Source organism: Oryza sativa, chromosome 2 (genome assembly GCF_034140825.1).
Source record: "Oryza sativa Japonica Group chromosome 2, ASM3414082v1".
NCBI lineage: Eukaryota > Viridiplantae > Streptophyta > Magnoliopsida > Poales > Poaceae > Oryza > Oryza sativa.
This window is the reverse complement of record NC_089036.1, coordinates 1,234,004-1,252,430: the sequence shown is the minus strand read 5'-3', so window position 1 is coordinate 1,252,430 and position 18,427 is coordinate 1,234,004. Positions and strand designations below refer to the sequence as shown.

General features: G+C 44.6%; 3 protein-coding genes across 4 annotated transcripts; 2 read left to right on the top strand and 1 right to left on the bottom strand.

The window, feature by feature from the left end:
- Positions 1–5,289: 5,289 nt before the first annotated feature.
- LOC4328141 (endoglucanase 4-like) lies at positions 5,290–8,394 on the bottom strand. Its single transcript, NM_001409255.1, has 6 exons — positions 7,673–8,394; positions 7,351–7,440; positions 6,637–6,804; positions 6,448–6,559; positions 5,870–6,033; positions 5,290–5,784 (listed from the first exon to the last, which is right to left on the bottom strand). The coding sequence occupies exons 1-6, from the start codon at positions 8,324–8,326 to the stop codon at positions 5,446–5,448; spliced, it is 1,527 nt and encodes a 508-aa protein (NP_001396184.1). The 5' UTR covers positions 8,327–8,394; the 3' UTR covers positions 5,290–5,445.
- A 2,619-nt stretch (positions 8,395–11,013) lies between these two features.
- On the top strand, positions 11,014–14,395 carry LOC4328140 (probable CDP-diacylglycerol--inositol 3-phosphatidyltransferase 2). 2 transcript variants are annotated; one of them, XM_015772190.3, is made up of 11 exons: positions 11,014–11,234; positions 11,691–11,824; positions 12,026–12,110; positions 12,189–12,238; positions 12,474–12,513; positions 12,600–12,644; positions 12,728–12,793; positions 13,050–13,164; positions 13,463–13,519; positions 13,606–13,704; positions 13,996–14,395. In XM_015772190.3, the coding sequence occupies exons 2-11, from the start codon at positions 11,764–11,766 to the stop codon at positions 14,047–14,049; spliced, it is 672 nt and encodes a 223-aa protein (XP_015627676.1). In that variant the 5' UTR covers positions 11,014–11,234; positions 11,691–11,763; the 3' UTR covers positions 14,050–14,395. The 2 variants fall into 2 exon arrangements, with proteins under 2 accessions (XP_015627676.1, XP_015627674.1); XM_015772188.3 differs by having other exon boundaries at positions 11,014–11,239.
- A 988-nt stretch (positions 14,396–15,383) lies between these two features.
- On the top strand, positions 15,384–18,156 carry LOC4328139 (NADP-dependent D-sorbitol-6-phosphate dehydrogenase). The gene is made up of 6 exons (XM_015767144.2): positions 15,384–15,661; positions 16,096–16,190; positions 16,682–16,799; positions 16,896–17,028; positions 17,409–17,628; positions 17,744–18,156. The coding sequence occupies exons 1-6, from the start codon at positions 15,499–15,501 to the stop codon at positions 17,972–17,974; spliced, it is 960 nt and encodes a 319-aa protein (XP_015622630.2). The 5' UTR covers positions 15,384–15,498; the 3' UTR covers positions 17,975–18,156.
- The last annotated feature ends 271 nt before the right edge of the window (positions 18,157–18,427 follow it).

The following is an 18,427-nucleotide window of genomic DNA, read 5'->3' as shown; positions in this document are numbered from 1 at the left end:
GCTTATGTTCCATTTTGGTTAGGGCTGTATTTATAGACTCGGTAGTGGAGACTGGCCTTGCATGCACGGTACAGTACCATTTTTCTCACGCCGCCACAATTTCTTACTATTTGTGTTGATTTTAGTCCCTCTTTTTTTTTTCAAAATCAAGGTCAATATCATATCGACCATCATCGTCAGAGATGCAAGTTTTTCCTCGTTCAAATCACAGTGTTTATCTTGCTTTGTCAGCAGAACTCTAGCTGGGGGAGTAAATATATGTACGCAGTATTTCAGTGGATATATACAAAATCAAACAGAGGCAAAGTCTTTATATATGTACAACTTGCTTTGTTCTAAAATATAAGTATTTTTAAATTATTAGCAAAATACTTGTTTAGGTCAAAATATTTTTATTTCGTCACTTCACTGGTCAATATTTTTTTAATTTTTGAATTACTTAGATTTTCTTTCCCAATATCTGGTTGGCTTTGAAATTATTGAAATAATAATGAGAATTGTAAAAATCAGTAAATAAATGTATATATTATGTAAAAGTTTAAATCATAGAGATTCTTATATTTTAAATTGAAGGGAGTACTTGCTAGCTTGAGATCAGAGACTATGAAAACATAATACACGTACGCAACTAATGCCATTCGAAATGCTCCACTGACCTTGTCAAAGAAAGAAGACTTTGTGCGCTATTTATCACTGTTCAGATAAACATTAAACATAACTTATTTTGCAGATTGTTTGTGTTGGGTCAGCACAATCATATCACAAAACAAAAGGGAACCTGTAGAAAAGTATGCAGCCGAATACCAAGACAATGCATGATTGTCAAGAACGCCGCCACTTAGTTGACAAATTCGGCAGAAAAACAAGGAGACATGTACTCAAAATTATGTTTGAATGCCGACTTGATTAATTTTCATATTAACTACTGGATGGGAGGAGCCAAAAATTCAACCTCGTGCGCACGGTCAAGTAATATAACGTACATGTTCCCACTCATATTTCATTGTATTAACTCCGTTCTTAAATAAAAACTCGTATTTCATAGTATTGATTCTTAAATATAGGCATTTGAACACCCGGCTTATTAAAAAACTATTATTTATCAATAACATTTATTTATTTTACTTGTTTGTATCATTAAATGCATTTTAAGAATATCTACATATTTTATTTTCATTAATTTTTTTTAGAAAGACAAATGGTGTATAAAAATTAAAAAAGGAGTATTCCACTCAAAGCAAATAAAAACATAGAGAGTAATCCATCCATCGTATAAAAAATCAAAACTAGTACTGGATGTGTCACGCCCCGAACTAGCCCCGAACGGAACTAGCCCGTGACGCTCCAAATTAACCTGTTAATCGATACCAGTCCCAGGAAACAGTGCTGGTATCACAGGAAGACAGAATATCACAGCAACAGTGGTCTCTTTATTATAGAGTAGGAGTACAGTCATGTTGGGCTACGGACAGATCCCGAGCTCACAACTGTATTACAAAAGAGAAAAGCGGAAGCCAAGACTTGGACCAAACATCACAGGCACGACTTGGGAACTAGGCCGAAACCCTAAAACTCTTCGTAACCGACTTGCTCCTAGAAGAACTCCTCGTCAGCGGGATCCACATCATCCTCTTCAGCAACTGGGGGGGAATTATTTATATAGAGCAAGGGTGAGTACAGGAGTACTTAGCAAGCCATGGGAAATAAGTGTTTAATGCAGGCTTCGAAGGAAAGGCTATTGTTTTTGCAATTGATTTTATTTAAACTCTTTTCTGAAACAACTAAGTGAGTGCTTCTCAAACGACACGGATGAGACAGTGCGTCTCGTCTGGTCGGAGTATGTGCAATGTATCAGTCTTTTGATTTGATCAAGGTTGGCACCTGGCCAACAGCTTTCAAACGGCCACCCGGGCCTGGCTGATCCCATCAGCCGCAGATTTTCCAAACATCGAACCCAATTCCACAACAGCAAATTTCACAAAGCAGTAGTCAAACAAAACTACGCTAGGAATCACCTCACATCCGCCCATGACCATAGGCACGGCTGTTCGAACAGTTTAATAACCTCTGCAGAGGGGGTACACTTTACCCACACGACATTACTAACCCGAATCACCCAGCCCGTGTAGAACGGCCACGTCTGGTGACCTAAGGGCTTTCATGACAAGGCATTTCGAGAGCAGACACAGGGTTGCCATATGCCGACGAGAGGGGTCCCAGACCAACAACAGGTTAGGTCCCAGACCATACTGTGCCAGGAAGCCCGGGGGTTCTCCCCGACACCACCCCGTTGAATCCACATGTCTCTCGGCATCAAGGCTCCCCCGATTAGCTAGTTACTCAGCCAGGGGTGTCTCATTCCACCCATGTGGTCGCACTTGTCTTATGTTCGGATGAAATTCCAAGGAAACGGTCCTTAAGTGCAAGAGCGGGAAACCGTACACCCGGTACATTCCCCGGTCCGCGATTTTGGAAATTCATTTAGTTCGCAGGCACCGACCTAGGTGTCGGGTTTTCCAAATCTTTTGTAAAACCCAAGTTTTACCCAAGATGTTTCTCAGATTTTAAGTTTGAAGGCGACCGTCGATACTCGTGCAGAGTGCATGATTACCGAGACGCAACTAGGTGGTTACAAGGGAACATGGTATAACGATTAACAATGGATGGATCAGATGCAACAAGTTAGGTAGGCCCACCGGTCTGTCTTGCAGACGGGGCAAACAGATTAAGTGCAATCCTATCAATGCATAATATTTTGCAAGCAATATAATTAAGTTCAAATATAGGCTCAATATATTCAAAGGTGGCTTGCCTTGCTCGATATCTTGAGCTTGATCCTCGAAATCCTCGCATTGCAGGTCTTCGGGCTCCGAAACTACACGCGAAACGGGACAACTCAACAAATGGCAAAAATAAAGCCCTAATATTGACCTCTAAGCATGCCATTAGATAGATCTCGAGATTTGAGGAATTTTGGAAGTTGAACGGAGTCAAACGGTCTTACGGTTGGGAAGATATTGAATTTCTAAGATTATTGGATTTTTGATCTAAAGGAAAAGGATTTATTTAAATCCTTTTTGAAAAAGAAAGGAAAAGAAAAGAAAGAGGGAGGGAAATTAGACTTTCCTCGGGCGGCTAGGGCGCGGCCCGAGAGAAAGGGGCGGCTCGGCCGAACTTAACGGGCCGGCCGGCCCGAGAAGGCGGCCCAAAGCGCGCGCGCGGGCGGGGAGGAGAGAAGAAGCCGGTGGGCCGGGTCCATCTCGCGTGGATCCGGGTGGGACCCGCTTGTTGGCGGCTCGGCTCACCGTGAGTGAGGTGCACGCGGGGCGGCGCTAGGGTTTGGCCGGGGCACGGCGCACGCGCGCGGCTCGTGGAGGACGCGGGTGCGGCGGGCCCACGCGCAGCCTTACGGCTCACCGTGGACCACGCGCACGGGGAGGGTGGAACGGAGGGAGCGGCTGACCGGGTCAGCCGATCCGGTCGTGCCGAGGTGGCTCCGACGTGGCTGCCACGCGGGCCGGCTGGAGGAAGACGAAGGCGCCGGCCGCGAATGGACGGCGGGCGGCGGCGGTTTCTCCGGGACGCCGTGCGATGACGAGGGGCGACGGGGTGTACACCGGAATGACGAGGGAGAACGAGAGGGTGCGAGCCAACGGCTTGGATTCGCCGGAGGGAGTTCGTCGGCGGCGGATTGCGGCGGCGGCAACCGGCGGCGAGAAAAGGGGGAAACGGCGACGAGGTCACGAGGGGCTGATTCCCGGCGGTGAGAGCATCTACGCGGCTGCGGGAATCCATCCCTTGCGCCGGATTAGGGGGAAACGCACCGAGGGAGGCCGGCGACGAGAGGCGCTTCCGAGCTCGGGCGGCGACGGCGGTGAGCACACGGCGAGCGACAGCAGCAGTCGGGGCGGCGCCAGCTAGCTACTGGGGTACTACACACGCTACTAACCGAGTCTAAGGGGAGGAGATGGATCGAGGAGGGAGAACGGGGGAATGCACTACCGAGATGAGGCGGGGCGCTGTGACGAGAGGCCGACGGCACGGGAGTGATCTCTCCAGCCTCGGGCCGGGGAAGAGGAAGAAGAGGGCGCACCCGGAGTCCCCTTCCGCGTCCTCGCTCGTGCCGGCTCCTCTGACACGCACGACGACGAACGGCGACGGCGAACAGAGCACGGGAGGCGGCGACAATGGAGTGGAGGCGATGGGACAAAACGAGAGGAGAAGGGAGGGAGGGCGCCTGGGCTTTATAGGATGGCAACGTCGGTTTGGGAACCGACCTAGGGCGGTCAAGGGAGAGAGCTAGCGCTCGGCGATCGCGGCCAAAACGGTGACAGGGAGGAATGACGCCGGCGGGAGAGAAAAGGGAAAAAGGAGGAGGGAAAGTGGGCTTGCCCCCTTGCCACTTTGGGGAAAAGGAGGAGGGAGAGAGGGCGACGCGGCAGAAGGGGGGAGCTCTGCCTCCGTCCCTTGGAAGCTAGCGCGCAGAGTGGCGGAGCCGGGTTGTGACGACGGCGATGACGGCGGGGGCGGTGTGGAGCGGAGCGGCGACACGGGCGGCAGGCGCGGACAGGCGCGGCAGAGGCTGACGGCGGCGGCGACCAGGCGGTCGGCCACCACGGCATGCACGCGCGGGAAGCAACGGGCGGCGTGGCGATTTGGGCGGCGTCGGCGGGAAGCGGCAGCGAGGACGGAGGGCGCTCGGCTCGGCGCGGCTCACGCGCACGCGCGCGCGGCGCACGGGCAGAGCGGGGGAGAGAGGGAGGGAGAGAGAGAGAGAGAGAGAGAGAGAGAGATAGGGAGGGAGGGAGAGATGGGCCGAGAGGAATTCGGCCCATCGAACCTGAGGGAGGCAAAATAGACTTTTGCGGAGGGATTTGATTTGGGAAGGATTTGGATTTGGGAATGAACTTGACGATAGATCGGGGATTTGAGATCTGGAATGGCACAGAGACTGACTGCAAGCGAAGAAACAATTTTCGCAATTAGGGTTTTTAGGAATTACATTTTCCCGCTATGCGCCACGACGGAACGGGCGCTACAGGATGTGACACATGTTAGTACTACGGATCTGGACGAACATCTGTCTAGATTCATAGTACTATAATACGTTACATCCGGTGTTAGATTCGTTTTCTACGGGACAGAGGGAATATTTGATTACGGTTTTAGAAGAAAATTTCAGTTTTGCACCCATATTTGTCTCAATTCAGAGGTTCAATTGGGTTGCGAACTGCCAAGTTAACTGTACGTTGTGATCCAACAATTTCGTACTGATTTCAAACACAATCATGCAAATCACGCGAGGATAATCATATCGAGGCGCGAAACAATTGCATTCACCCGCCAATTAATTAATCAATTAATCGAAGTGACACCATCGTCACTCACATGCATCTCGTAGCGTACATAATTAAGCTTAATCGTAAGCTAGATCGAGTTCATCGATCATGGCGTGAAGATCTTGTGCGCTCCGGCGAAGAAGGCGAGCGCGCCGACGAGCGGCGCGTTGGTGTAGGTGGACGGCTCGGCCTGCGCGTAGTTGTCGCGGCCGTCGGCGAAGGCGTCGCCGGCGTCGGGGCCGCCGACGACGGCGCCGGCGAGCAGGTTCCTGTCCGGCTCCGGCGAGTGCAGGTAGCGGAACCCCTCGTCGCAGCCGATCCTCGCCGGGTGGTCGCGCACCGACGGCATGGACGCGCCGCGGTGGTGCACGTGCCGCGGGTACCTCGCCCCGAACCCCACCATGTACGACATCCCCGCCGGATTCGCCCCGAGTATGTAGTCCACCTGGATCAGATGAGTTTATTTGTTCAGTTTTAGTGAGCTGTTTGGTTGAATTTTGTCGAATTCGAGTGAATTTTGTTAGTACTACCTGTTTCTTGGCGAGGGAGATGAGGGTGGAGGGGGAGACGGCGGTGGAGCCGCAGGAGACGGTGGCGGCGCTGGAGGAGAGGTACTTGGCGTAGGTGAGGAGGAGGAAGGCGGTGGATGTCACGTACTGCATGTTGCTGTCGCCTTCTTTGAACAGGAGACCCCCTGCATTAATTGCATTGAAATTCAGTTCAGTAATTTACTCAGCAGCTGAAAACGACACCAAATCACCATATTAATTACTTTTTTTTTGTCTAAAATAAGTTAATCTAGCATACCATATTAACTTATTTTGTGACGAAAGAAATAGGTTATGCTCTTTTCTGTTTTCTCCAACAAAAGTTGGATGAAATTTTGGATATTCGTGACACGTTTTTTAAACTGCTAAACGGTGCGTTTCGTATAAAAACTTTTTATATGAAAGTTGCTATAAAATATTAGATAAATATTTTTTAAAAAATTTATAATAATTACATCTCAATTAATCAGACACCATCTCATTTTTACGTAAAACATTTAATCTTAATGTTGATACTCATCTAAATGAGTTTTAAATACCACCTAAGTTGCACTACGTACCTGGCGTGTACTGGGACTGGAAGCCGTTGGCTCCGGGGACAAGGGAGCAGATGTAGTTGTCAGTGTGCGCTTTGTACAGCTGCAGCCCGTCCGCTCTGCTCTGCAAGAATCCCTGAGACAGAGTTGCACAAGTTAATTCTGTAAATTCATTAGCATAAGCGAAACGATGAATCTGATTTCTGAAAGTGCCTTGGAGAGGAGCACTTTGGTGGCGACGCGCTTGTCGTCCCAGCTGAAGGTGAAGTCGTCCTGCTCGGCGCCCAGTGCGTGGCCGTTCGACCCGATGTACGACAGGTACACGTCCTTCTTCTCCGGCGACGCCAGGTGCAGCCACGACGCCGCCCACAGCAGCTCATCCTGCATCCACATCACACCTCGATCAACCAATCAGATCATCTTGGTCAATTTTTTCGCAAGCGCATAAAAAGATTGCACACTAATATATTAGAAGAATAGAGTTTTTGTTACACAACGCAATCAGCCAGACCGACCTATACCAAGGAAGGAAGAAAACAAAGATAAAAAACAAGGGAGAAAAAGAAAAACTCGTACGACGGGTAACTCTACTCCAAACAGCGGGAGGGGTAGAGCCGTGCTACACTCTCAACCGATCATCTTGGTCAATTGAAACAGATCTATGACAGAATTCAGAAAATTCAGAGAAATCTGTATATGTGCAGGGAGCAGTATGTGTCCACTGGTGTGTGCTCTGCATTCTACTGGCCGATCGATTCAGACAAGACTTGAAAAAAAGTTGGTAGGGATGGTATATCGCCCGTGCATGAGTAAGACAAAATTGCAGTGCATATTGTGATGTATTGAAAAGAGTAAAGGGACAAGAGAAAAGGTCCAAGACTAGGAACAAATTATCGGTGGCTGCGTGCTGCAGGTTGCGTAGCTTACATGGTAGGAGTGGGAGCAGTAGAACGGACACACCACTGAGCTCAGCGAGTCGCTGTATGATCCCCTGTATTTGTCCGCGAAATCAAACACCTGCATATGCATCAATGCATGCGCGCCAATGCACAACACAAGAATCAAATCAAATTTAAAATCAAATAAAAAGACATAAATATTAAGAAAGTACTTAATATCAAATAATTAGAAGGGGTGAGACTACCCAGATCGTCTAATCCACCATAGCGGAAGACTCTGGGGAGTTTCTCAAATTTAAAATCAAATCAAGATGAATGTGAGTATGTGACAGCTAGCTGTCTGTGCCTACCAGTTGAGCTGCGTCGAGCAGCTTGGCGGAGTAGGAGGGGTCGGAGACGCGGAAGACGATGGAGGCGGCGGCGAGCGCGGCGGCGGTCTCGCCGGCGACGTCGGAGCCGGGGCTCTGGGGCGTCACCTTGTACACGCTCCGCGGCGTGTCCATGTCCTCCGGCCGCTCCCAGCACCGGTGGTCCTGGTACGGGTCGGCGACCTGGACGTACAGGGTGTCCGGCGTCGCCGTCGCCGCCTTGAGCAGGTAGTCGGCGCCCCACCGCACGGCGGCCCTGGCGTTGTCGAGCTGCGCGACGCCGCCGCCGCCGAAGATGCCGCCGAGGAACGACGAGCGGCGCGCCGGCATCATGTCGCCGAACTCGATGACGCTCCACGACAGCATGGTCACCGTGAACGCCATGGGCAGGCCGAACTTGACGTTGTCGCCGGCGTCGTAGTAGCCGCCGGCGAGGTCCACGCCGTCGGCGGAGCCGTCGGAGAGGCCGGAGTCGGCGCGCCACGCGACGCGCTGCCCCGGCGGCAGCTTGCCGGAGCGCTGCGCCTCGAAGAAGAGGATGGCCTTGTCGAGGGCGTCGGCGTAGTTGAACGCCGCCGCCTCGCGGCCGGCGAGGCAGACGGCGGCGACGACGAGGAGCAAGCAAGCCCTGGACATGGTGGCAGATCAGACAGATGCTAGTACGTGGCGTATGTATGTGCACGAGTTAATTAACATGCATGGTTGGTTAGCTAGTGTCAGTGCGAGATGCGATATATATAGCGGTTAGTGGCAGTTATTTGTTGGTTGGAAGCATGAAGCATGCATAACAGCATAAGCAACGGAGAGTGGCGTCTGTTAGTGGACTGGTACATTAGCTACTTACTCTCGTACCAAAATATAAGAATCATATGGTATCTGTTATGGGACAGGTACATTAGCTATTACCTTATCTAAAAATATAAGAATTACGTGACGTCTGTTACGAGACGGGCAGATGTATACATTAGCTACTTACATCGTTTCAAAATTAAATATAAAAATGATTTATAATTGAATGTGATATATCGTTGTATTACGAGTATGGATAGAAGCACTTTTTGATCAATACTACTAAAATATGTTTTATTCGGTTATAAATTTTTATATTTTAGTTAGATGGAGATACTAGCTGGTGGATTGGATGCATGCATGCATGTGGTCAACCATTACGTACAGATGCAGGTGCAGCCACGGGGGTCACGGACGGATGATTCAACTTGTGCTGACTGACAGTTGTGGCAGTTACGTTAGGCGCTAGTGCCAGTGCGCAAGCCACGTTATGTGCAGATGCAGCAGGGACCGTGTTATATGCAGCCATTGCTTCGTATCAGTCAATGAGTCAAATTAAAACACATCGGAGCAATTGAACATGGCTAGGAGGTGATTGTCAGAGGACATCCCAGTTTTATGCATAGCACTAAAACATAATTAATTTATTTATAAAAGTATTAAGAGAGATTAACCTGTTATATGTAGTATCACTTCATTCATAAGTATGTAAGTTCAAACTTAACTTGTACGAGTAAGGAGAAAATGTTTTTTTTCAATGTTTGACATATTTCATACTGATTTATCATATCATTTTTTTAAAAAAAAACAATGATGGTTGAAATGACATGAAAAACAAGAAGATACTCCTTCTGTCCCATAATAGAAGAGATTTTGGAGAGATGTGACACTTCATAGTACTATGAATCTAGAAGTCAGATTCATAGTGCTATAAAGTGTCACATCCCTCCAAAATTTCTTATATTATGGGACGGAGGGAGTATTGTTTTAAGGATGAAAATACCTCCCCAAAGTATACTATACTACTCCTATATATACTTAATTTTATAGTTGAAGTCTTCATGTGGTACTGGCGTATCCAAGAAAGATGGAGTGATTGGCAAAGCAACATGGTGTGTAGATAAACCGTAGCATGCATTCTCGGCTTGATTTACTGAGATTTGTCTTTGGCGTTGGAGGGCATTTTCTTTGTGTCCGCTTGTTTTTATCTCCACAAATACAAATGCTGTTGTCTCTATCTAACTCTAGGTAGTAGAGTGAAAGTCGTCAATGCAACTAGTCGATCCGACAAAACATAATGGCTGCTTAATTAATTGCTCTTATCTGAAGACGACGGCGGCGTACGTACGACATTGATTCCATTCTCCGGCCGGCCGGCCGCCCGCCTACCTGAATGGATGCCGCATTTCCGTCGATTCGCCGGGCGGGAGGCGCGCGTGAATTCAGCCTCTCATCCTGCTGCTGCTGCTCTCTCTCTCTCTCTGCATTTTTCAACTCTGTCAATGCGGCCGTAATTGCGTCGCTAATTACGGCCGCTTGCAATGGCTATAGCTTCAACTCGATCACGGGCGGGGCGGGGATCGGTTCCTTCACGTGCACGTCCATATTTCTCACCTCATCCACGACCGCCGCTACCGCTAATAAGCACGGGATGGACCTGTTTGTTGCGTACTCCAATGGTCTCTTGTATGCATCATTAGGCTGTGTACTTTTCAAAACTTCTACTTCTTCTATTTTATAATATAAGATTTGTTAGCAATATATATCTAAATTTATTAACATCTACATAAATATAGGCAATACTAAAAGTCTTATATTATAAAATGGATGAAGTACTTTTTTTCCGCATGTGCATACAATTCTCAAATTGTTAAACGGTATGTTTTTTAAATAAGGAAAATATATAAAAGTGCTTTAAAAAAATCATGTTATTCTAATTTTTGAATTTTTTAAGCTAGTACTTCATTAATTATGCGCTAATACACCGCTACATTTTGCGTGCGTGGAGAGAAGCACTAATACACCATTATGTTTTGCATGTAGGGAGAAAGAGCTTCTCAACCATCTCTTACGAACTCAGCCTTAAGCTACATTCTACTCAATATCTCAAATATGCTAACTCATTTTCCGTAAGTATGTACTATATCCAAACTGTTAAATGGTACTCTTTTTAAAAATCAATATAGAAATTTTTATTAAAAAATTAAAAAGTATTTTTTATAAGTTTATAGTAATAATAATAATAATAATAGTTAGTATAATAATCGATTAATGACGTTCTAGTGTCCCTGTTCGTTTTTCGTGTCACCATGCTTAATTTGGGCTCATTTATAAGGGCCGAAATGGAGGCCTATAAGTGACATTCAACAGTACGTTACCCTCGTTCGGCCCAATACGATATCGACTCGACCCTTGTTCGGCCCAGTACGATATCGACTCGACCACGGCTTTGCCGCCAGCCCACGACGCGGTTTTCCGCTTTTCCCTTTTCCTTTTGTCTCCTTTTTATTTTTCCTGTGCGGGTGACGTGGAGCAGCATCGAAATCGAATCGATCCATCTGCACAAGGAAGGAAGCATCGAATCGAACGACAAATCGAATCAATCCATCGGCGGCGGCGGCGACTCGGCTCTCGCTTCCACGCATCCATCCCCGCGCCCCCCTCCTCTCCGGCGACTCCCCGGAATCGCGGCGCGGCGGCGCGGCCGCCCTAGCGTCGGCGACGGCTAGGTCTTCCTCCCCGACCCCTTCGTGAGGTGAGGTAAGGTGGCGCGGGCGCGGCGCCCTTCCCTCTTTTTGTTTGTTGCCCACCAAAGGAATTCTGCGAGGGGGGGGGGAATCGATGATGTTAGCGGGTTTTGAGGGCTTGCGGCTCTTGCTGTTTTGCCACCCAAAGTAGTTTGGGTTCGGGAACATATGCGGTTGGGTTGGGTTTGCTCCTATGGAAAATTGGAAATTTGGTCTGGTTGTTTAATTTAGTTAGAGGGTTTTCTTTTCATTAGGTCGAAAAAAGATGTCGTGAGTTAGTAGGTTAGTGATCTGCAAGGCACCCTCTGTTGGTGCTCTGATTTTCAAGGCTAGTGCTCGAGAGCTTGTGTTTGTCATAAATGTCAATTGTTATGGTACTAGTTTGTTTCCTTAAAATTTGTTGCTTGTTGCACTGTGACATTATTATTTGGACTAGTCTATAAACTGATGCAATTATTTTACAGGAATTCCTATATAGGACTACAATTTAAGGGAGAAGCTTTCAGGCTTCTAGCAAGTAATAACTACTGATCTCCAATGGCACAACCTTCTTCTAAGAAGACGCCGTCAGTCTATCTTTACATCCCTAATATCATTGGTGAGCTTCTGTACGATTTCTTGTTTAATACACTATGCTATTGTTACTAAATGTACTGGGAAAATTTTATTTTTGTAATAATACCAACCCAGGAGAACTAGAAACACAATATTTGGAAATAGCGTAACAGAATACATATGGTTGAATAGAGGTGATGGAAAAAAATTCTTACAAACTGTTCGGCATCTTGCTTTAATGCAGGATATTTTAGGATCATCATAAACTTCATTGCTTTTGCCGTATGTTATTCCAATAGGGTGCTCTTTGCTATCCTATACTTCTTCAGGTGAGTGTTATAAATTTATCCAGACTACTTGGCAATTTGTTGTATCTCTGGAAATTTAACATCATCAGAATCTATCAGCTTTTTCTGCGATGGCTTGGATGGTTGGTTTGCACGAAAGTTTAACCAAGGTAATAACTAATAAGTGTTCCTTATGTGTTCAAAGTCATATTTTGTCCTTCTGCAGAAAATATTATTTCTATTTCTTTTGCCTTCTGCCTTGAGACTTTGTAGCACTAGTTATTCAATGAAGAGTAAATTATAGGATGAACTTCTAAAAAGCTATTGTTGAAATACTGCTCAACAGTTAAATCTTGGTTTATCCTCACTCATTATCTGATCAGTTAATGCCATTCTATGTATCAGCATCAACATTTGGAGCTGTGCTGGACATGGTAACAGATAGGTACTCCTCGAATCATTCATTGAATATGCAGGGTGAATACATTCTGCATCCTGAAATAATTCACTGTTCACATTGCTTTTCCTCAGGGTTAGCACTGCCTGTTTGTTGGCACTTCTCTCCCAGTTTTACAGGTAAGTGACAGCAGAAAACACTTCAATTGTTGTACCTTGGATCTAGATACCTGATACAAATTGTATTTGCATGTTCTTTGCAGACCTGGCTTAGTTTTCTTGATGTTGCTTGGGTTGGATATTACAAGCCATTGGTTTCAAATGTACAGGTTAGTTTTCTAACCATTTTTTCAGTTAGTGCCACTTTATAGTTTTCTTCACCTAGTAGGTGCATCCTCTTCCGGAAGGTATTAAAGGGAGCAGAATATTATCACTTACTATCGTGTTGTTCAGAAAGACAGAATGCCTTTTTTCATGATGCATTTTTTTTGTTCAAAGACAAGAGTTATGCTCTATAGTTTTGTTATGCGTCTCTAGTTACTTCTACATGTTGCTAACTACTTGATGGCGCCTTTTTTTTATTAGTTCGTTCCTATCAGGTAAGACTAGCCACAAGGATGTAAAAGACACAGGCAATTGGCTTCTGAAGTTATATTATGGACACCGACCATTCATGGCCTTCTGTTGTGTTGCTTCGGAGGTACATGATTAATCCATATTTTGCAATATCTACATGGGTGTTTGCCTGGTTGCATGCACAACATGAGTGCTGTGCTGGATGGTTTTTGACTACTTTAGCTGAACGATGGGCATGAATTGATGTGTTTATGTGCTCAAAACAATCCTAACGAACCTATCTTACATCTGCCCATGTAGCACTGAATAGGCATTTGATATAGTTGATGAGTTACCATCTCATCATGTCCAGCACCCTTACGCTGCTGACTGAACTGCTCTTAAATGTTTCACCTTCTAACAAGGAAGTTTCCAAAATTCAGGTTCTGTACATAGTTCTTTTTCTGTTCGCCGATGAGAAGTCAACAAGCTTGCTTAATGTAAGAAGACATCATCTCCACAGTTGCCTTATCCAATCAACAGTCCTGTTGTAGTGGTTAATATATGGTATTTCTGTATGTAACAGGTGTGCGGAAACCTTCTGAAGCAAAGTCCTCTCACTGTCTTTGTTTTCATTTCAACTCTAGTTGGTTGGGCGTTGAAACAAGTGATCAATGTTATCCAGGTATTGCTGAAAACAACTTTAAAATTTCTTGCAGTTGCAGGCGCTTGATATTTGGATGTCTGCAAGTATTGAGTTGTAATTATGACACTAATAATAGGTCTGATCTAGAGGTAAAGAAAAAGTGTCAATGCAGTGGTTAGCTCATATATTTTTACATTAGGTAGCTAGATCAACTGCTAATACATTGTATTCTTCATTTAGAGTGTTCATTTATATGATTCTAGCAATAATAATAGTGCTACTTTAATAATGACTTGTTTCTTAACATTCATGTATCTTTCCCGAGTGCAGATGAAATCAGCCGCAGACGCGTGCGTTGTGTTTGATTTGAAGCGCGGCAAGTGAGCAGAAATGCACAACGATTTCGTTTAGCTTGTGTTTGGCATGTCGAAGAAAATATTCCATGAGGCTTGATGTACCAAGGCTGTACAAACCTAATGTAAGATTTTGACATGTCCTTGACACTGAGGGAGGGCATGCTGTGCATTAACAGCATGAAAAGAAAAGGAGAGAGATCAGATGTATTTGAGGAAAACAGGGTTTTAGTCAGATTTTGTATGTTTCTTTTTACAACAGCGATGAATCAGCGCGATCTTTGTTTCTTTATGAGCTTGATGTTTGTTGACAGTATTTTTAGCTGGTTATTTGTGAATACCATTCTCACCTCTGGAAATTTGGAGGGCATGAATCCCATCGTTTAGCATTTCACTCCGTTGTAATTTGTTTACACTAATATTACTCCATGGAATGTATTCAAGTATCTCCTCTATTGCTTGCTTTTGCATTACTGCTGTACACAGATGTATAAGTATAACCAATCCCCTTTCAGAAATCATATATCAACACCAGCACACCCCAAATTCACTCAAAACCAGGTTTCTATTATTTTTTAAGAACTTCAAATCAATCTGTATTGCCCCCCAAATTTCTCTTGATTTGGAATGGATGTCTTTTACTCTATCCGTATAAGCATTTCTAAGCTGTTTAGTAAATACTCAGTCGTCTCAATTGCGATTGGAAATGCATGGATTCATGTACATTAGAATTGCTTATATCGTGGTACAAATTTTGTACTATCACGGAAATACCTACAAAAAATATTTTGTAATGGAGGAAATAAATACCAACTTCCTCCGTTTCACAATGTAAGTCATTCTAGCATTTCCTACATTAATATTGATGTTAATGAATATATATATATATATATATATATTATATATATATATATATATATATATATATATATATATATATATATATATATATATATATATATATATATATTCATTAACATCAATATTAATGTGGGAAATACTAGAATGATTTACATTATGAAACGGAGGGAGTACAAGAAATGATTGTAGTGAAGGAAATAAATACATACTCATCCGTCTCATTTTAAGTACAATTGTGGATTTCTGTGTCTAACGTTTGATCATCCATCTTATTTAAAAAATTTATGAAAAAATAAAAAAGATAAACCATGCATAAAGTAATATTTATCTTTTACCATCTAATAACCATAAAAATACTAATCATAAAAAAAATTTAAATAATACGAACGATGAAATGTTAGATACAAGAAATAAGGTTATTATATCTACAAAATTCTTGCACACCTCAGCAATGGCCATCACAGTGTCTATCTATCTTGTGAAGATGCCAATCTACTTGGAGACGAGAGGCACATCGAGAATCTCACTGGTAGTGCATCACATCAGAAGAAGGACGCACTCTTCTTCTTCTTCTCGTCTCCGATTCCAACGAGGCGGCGGAGCAGAGCAGAGGCGCGGGATGGCGGCGGCGCAGGGGAGCGGAGTGCCGGCGGCGCTGGCGCTGAGCAGCGGCCACACGATGCCGTCGGTGGGGTTGGGCGTGTGGCGGATGGACTCCCCCGCCATCCGCGACCTCATCCACTCCGCACTCCGCATCGGCTACCGCCACTTCGACTGCGCCGGTATTGAACAACACCACCCCCAACCTAGCGACCTCCATAGCTTCCCTTCACTTCCCTTCTCCTCCTCCCGCCTGTTGCTCCGATCGAGCCGAGCCGGAGTTGCTACGACTACGAGTTGGTCGGTTCCAGAATTGCCAATCTGCAATAATTTGCTTGTGTGCTTGTGCGTCACTGTGGAAGTTAAAATTGGCAATCGTTTTGGCCTCGTGTTGTTTGGAGATGTAAACATATCATGTTCATTCTAGCGAGTACTCTATGAAGTTTGTCTTGAATAGGTAGCGGATTTATGAATCCTTTTCCTTTTCTTTTTTTGGGGGTTCAATCATATATTCTGGAGTAATTGATAGGGATTATGAATCATGGTTCCAAGTCTTTTGGGAAATTTTGCCTAGTTTAGGTGATTTGCTAACTGTGCTTGCTTGCTGGTCCTGCAGCTGATTACCAAAACGAGGCTGAAGTTGGGGATGCACTTGCAGAGGCATTCCAAACTGGACTTGTCAAGAGGGAGGATCTTTTCATCACAACCAAGGTTATTAAGATTGGACAATACAATTGTCTTCCTTTCAAACCATGAATATACTACTTTTTTCTTACTGCTGAAAAATATATATATATATTCACCTACTGGTTAGTTTCTACTGCCTCATTAGAAAAGGGGTATAGTACAATGTTATGAACCCAATTCCCCCGACTCGTACAGGTGGTTGGCATGATTAGCCTAAATATGAGTGTTACATTATGGAATTCCTTTTTTTTTCTCATGATGTATTGCATTTTCTTTACCTTTCTTTGGAATTGTTATTGCACACATCTGTTGTACTTGGGACTATGGGAGCTACCCCCTGATGTCGTTCTGAATGAAACTACAAAACTACTATCATGTTGTTTTACACCTGATTTTCACTTAGCAAGTGTACTATCAGGCAATTAATTAGCCCTTGTTTCATCTAGTGCGCTATTCTTTTCTCCACATTTATATGTTATTTGATTGAAGGTTCTGTATCTTTTTTTTGGTTGTAGTTGTGGAACTCAGATCATGGGCATGTGGTTGAAGCATGTAAGGATAGCTTGAAAAAGTTGCGGCTAGATTATCTAGATCTCTACCTTATCCACTTCCCAGTAGCTACCCGTCATACTGGTATAGACTCTGTTCTTGTTTTATCTAGTATAGTGGAAGAACATTGATTCATTTTCATTGGATTACTGACAATATGAACATTTCTGTCATTTACAGGAGTTGGTACGACTGCTAGTGCTCTTGGTGATGATGGTGTGCTAGACATTGATACCACTATCTCATTGGAGACAACATGGCACGCTATGGAGGATCTTGTTTCCATGGGACTGGTTCGCAGCATTGGGATTAGGTGAAGTAAATCAATATTACCAATTGTTCTCTAGCTATAATCATAGATTAGTTTCTTTAATCTCTGGAAGCATCCTTACAATATTTGGTTATTCCTTGTACGTTGTTATTATCACCATCTTGATAATCCAGGTTTTCTTGTCCGATAGTAATGTCATTCTTTTTAGTAACCACTATGGATACTAGCTCCTAGGTCTATGAGATAATTTCAATCACTTGAGCTGTCGACATACAGAAGAACCAAAAGGTAGCTGTAGATCTTGCAAAAAAAATTTTGGGAGAAATCGTAGATCTTGCAATTTTCATACTGCTGTTTGCTCATCTGTCATGACAGAGGAAGTCAACTTCTTGAATCTAACCAGTGAGTTGTTGTTCATGCAGCAACTATGACATATTCCTTACCAGAGATTGTTTGGCTTATGCTAAGATAAAGCCCGCAGTGAATCAAATCGAGACACATCCCTACTTCCAGCGCGACTGTCTTGTCAAGTTCTGCCAGAAGCATGGGATCTTAGTCACTGCCCATACCCCTCTGGGTGGCTCCACTGCCAATACTGAGTGGTTTGGGTCCGTCTCATGCCTCGACGACCCTGTCATCAAGGTTGTATGATATGACATTCCAAACCATCACCACTGTTTTTGCATAGCATCACATTTCAGTGTCACATTGTGAAAACCTGGTAGTAATTTCTCAGCTTACTTCTATGCCGGTGCAGTCTCTGGCTGAGAAATATGGCAAGACACCGGCGCAGCTGGTGCTCCGGTGGGGGCTTCAGAGGAACACAGTGGTGATCCCCAAGACATCCAAGGAGGAGAGATTGCAGGAGAACTTTGCGGTCTTCGATTTCGCCATCTCCGACGAGGACATGGAGAAGATGAGATCCATCGACCGGAAGTACCGCACCAACCAGCCTGCCAAGTTCTGGGGAATCGACCTGTTTGCTTGATGAATTATGAGTCTTTAGCACGAACAATAATGGGGGCTTTTCTACTGTCCCTGGGAGCTTCTTGTGCAATCATTTTTCTCTGAACTGAAACTTCTTGTGCTGAAGGATGAAGTTGTTGGGATCGTGTGAACTTGAATTGTTATTCAAAGGGAAAAAAAAAGTGTGAACTTGAATTGTATCTATATTTCGTGTATTTGCGCTTCTGCAGCCCGCCTAATCAATAAATTTTTAGCATCCCTGCTAAGTATCATGAAATTTCATATTCGATTCGACTCTTATTCAGCAAATTACTTCATAAACTGCTAGCTAAAACACAATCTACAAGAATTCTTCCAGACTGCACCTTGTATTCAGAATAAGAGAAAATTAACTACGGAATACCTGGGTAGATTGTCTCGTAGAACAGTGCAGGATTGCTAATTGCATACCGTTTTCTCCTTTTTATGTAAACCT

What these genes read in the sequence shown, in the direction of transcription:
- LOC4328141 (NM_001409255.1), bottom strand. Translation starts at nt 8,326, where the DNA reads ATGTCCAGGGCTTGCTTGCTCCTCGTCGTCGCCGCCGTCTGCCTCGCC. An exon ending in CCAAAGTGCTCCTCTCCAAG is followed by an intron (nt 6,560 to 6,636) that starts GCACTTTCAGAA and finishes ACTCTGTCTCAG; the next exon opens with GGATTCTTGCAGAGCAGAGC. An exon ending in CCAGTCCCAGTACACGCCAG is followed by an intron (nt 6,034 to 6,447) that starts GTACGTAGTGCA and finishes CAATTAATGCAG; the next exon opens with GGGGTCTCCTGTTCAAAGAA.
- LOC4328139 (XM_015767144.2), top strand. Translation starts at nt 15,499, where the DNA reads ATGGCGGCGGCGCAGGGGAGCGGAGTGCCGGCGGCGCTGGCGCTGAGC. An exon ending in ATCTTTTCATCACAACCAAG is followed by an intron (nt 16,191 to 16,681) that starts GTTATTAAGATT and finishes TTTTGGTTGTAG; the next exon opens with TTGTGGAACTCAGATCATGG. An exon ending in AGTAGCTACCCGTCATACTG is followed by an intron (nt 16,800 to 16,895) that starts GTATAGACTCTG and finishes TGTCATTTACAG; the next exon opens with GAGTTGGTACGACTGCTAGT.
- LOC4328140 (XM_015772190.3), top strand. Translation starts at nt 11,764, where the DNA reads ATGGCACAACCTTCTTCTAAGAAGACGCCGTCAGTCTATCTTTACATC. An exon ending in CTGGACATGGTAACAGATAG is followed by an intron (nt 12,514 to 12,599) that starts GTACTCCTCGAA and finishes GCTTTTCCTCAG; the next exon opens with GGTTAGCACTGCCTGTTTGT. An exon ending in CTTCTCTCCCAGTTTTACAG is followed by an intron (nt 12,645 to 12,727) that starts GTAAGTGACAGC and finishes TGTTCTTTGCAG; the next exon opens with ACCTGGCTTAGTTTTCTTGA.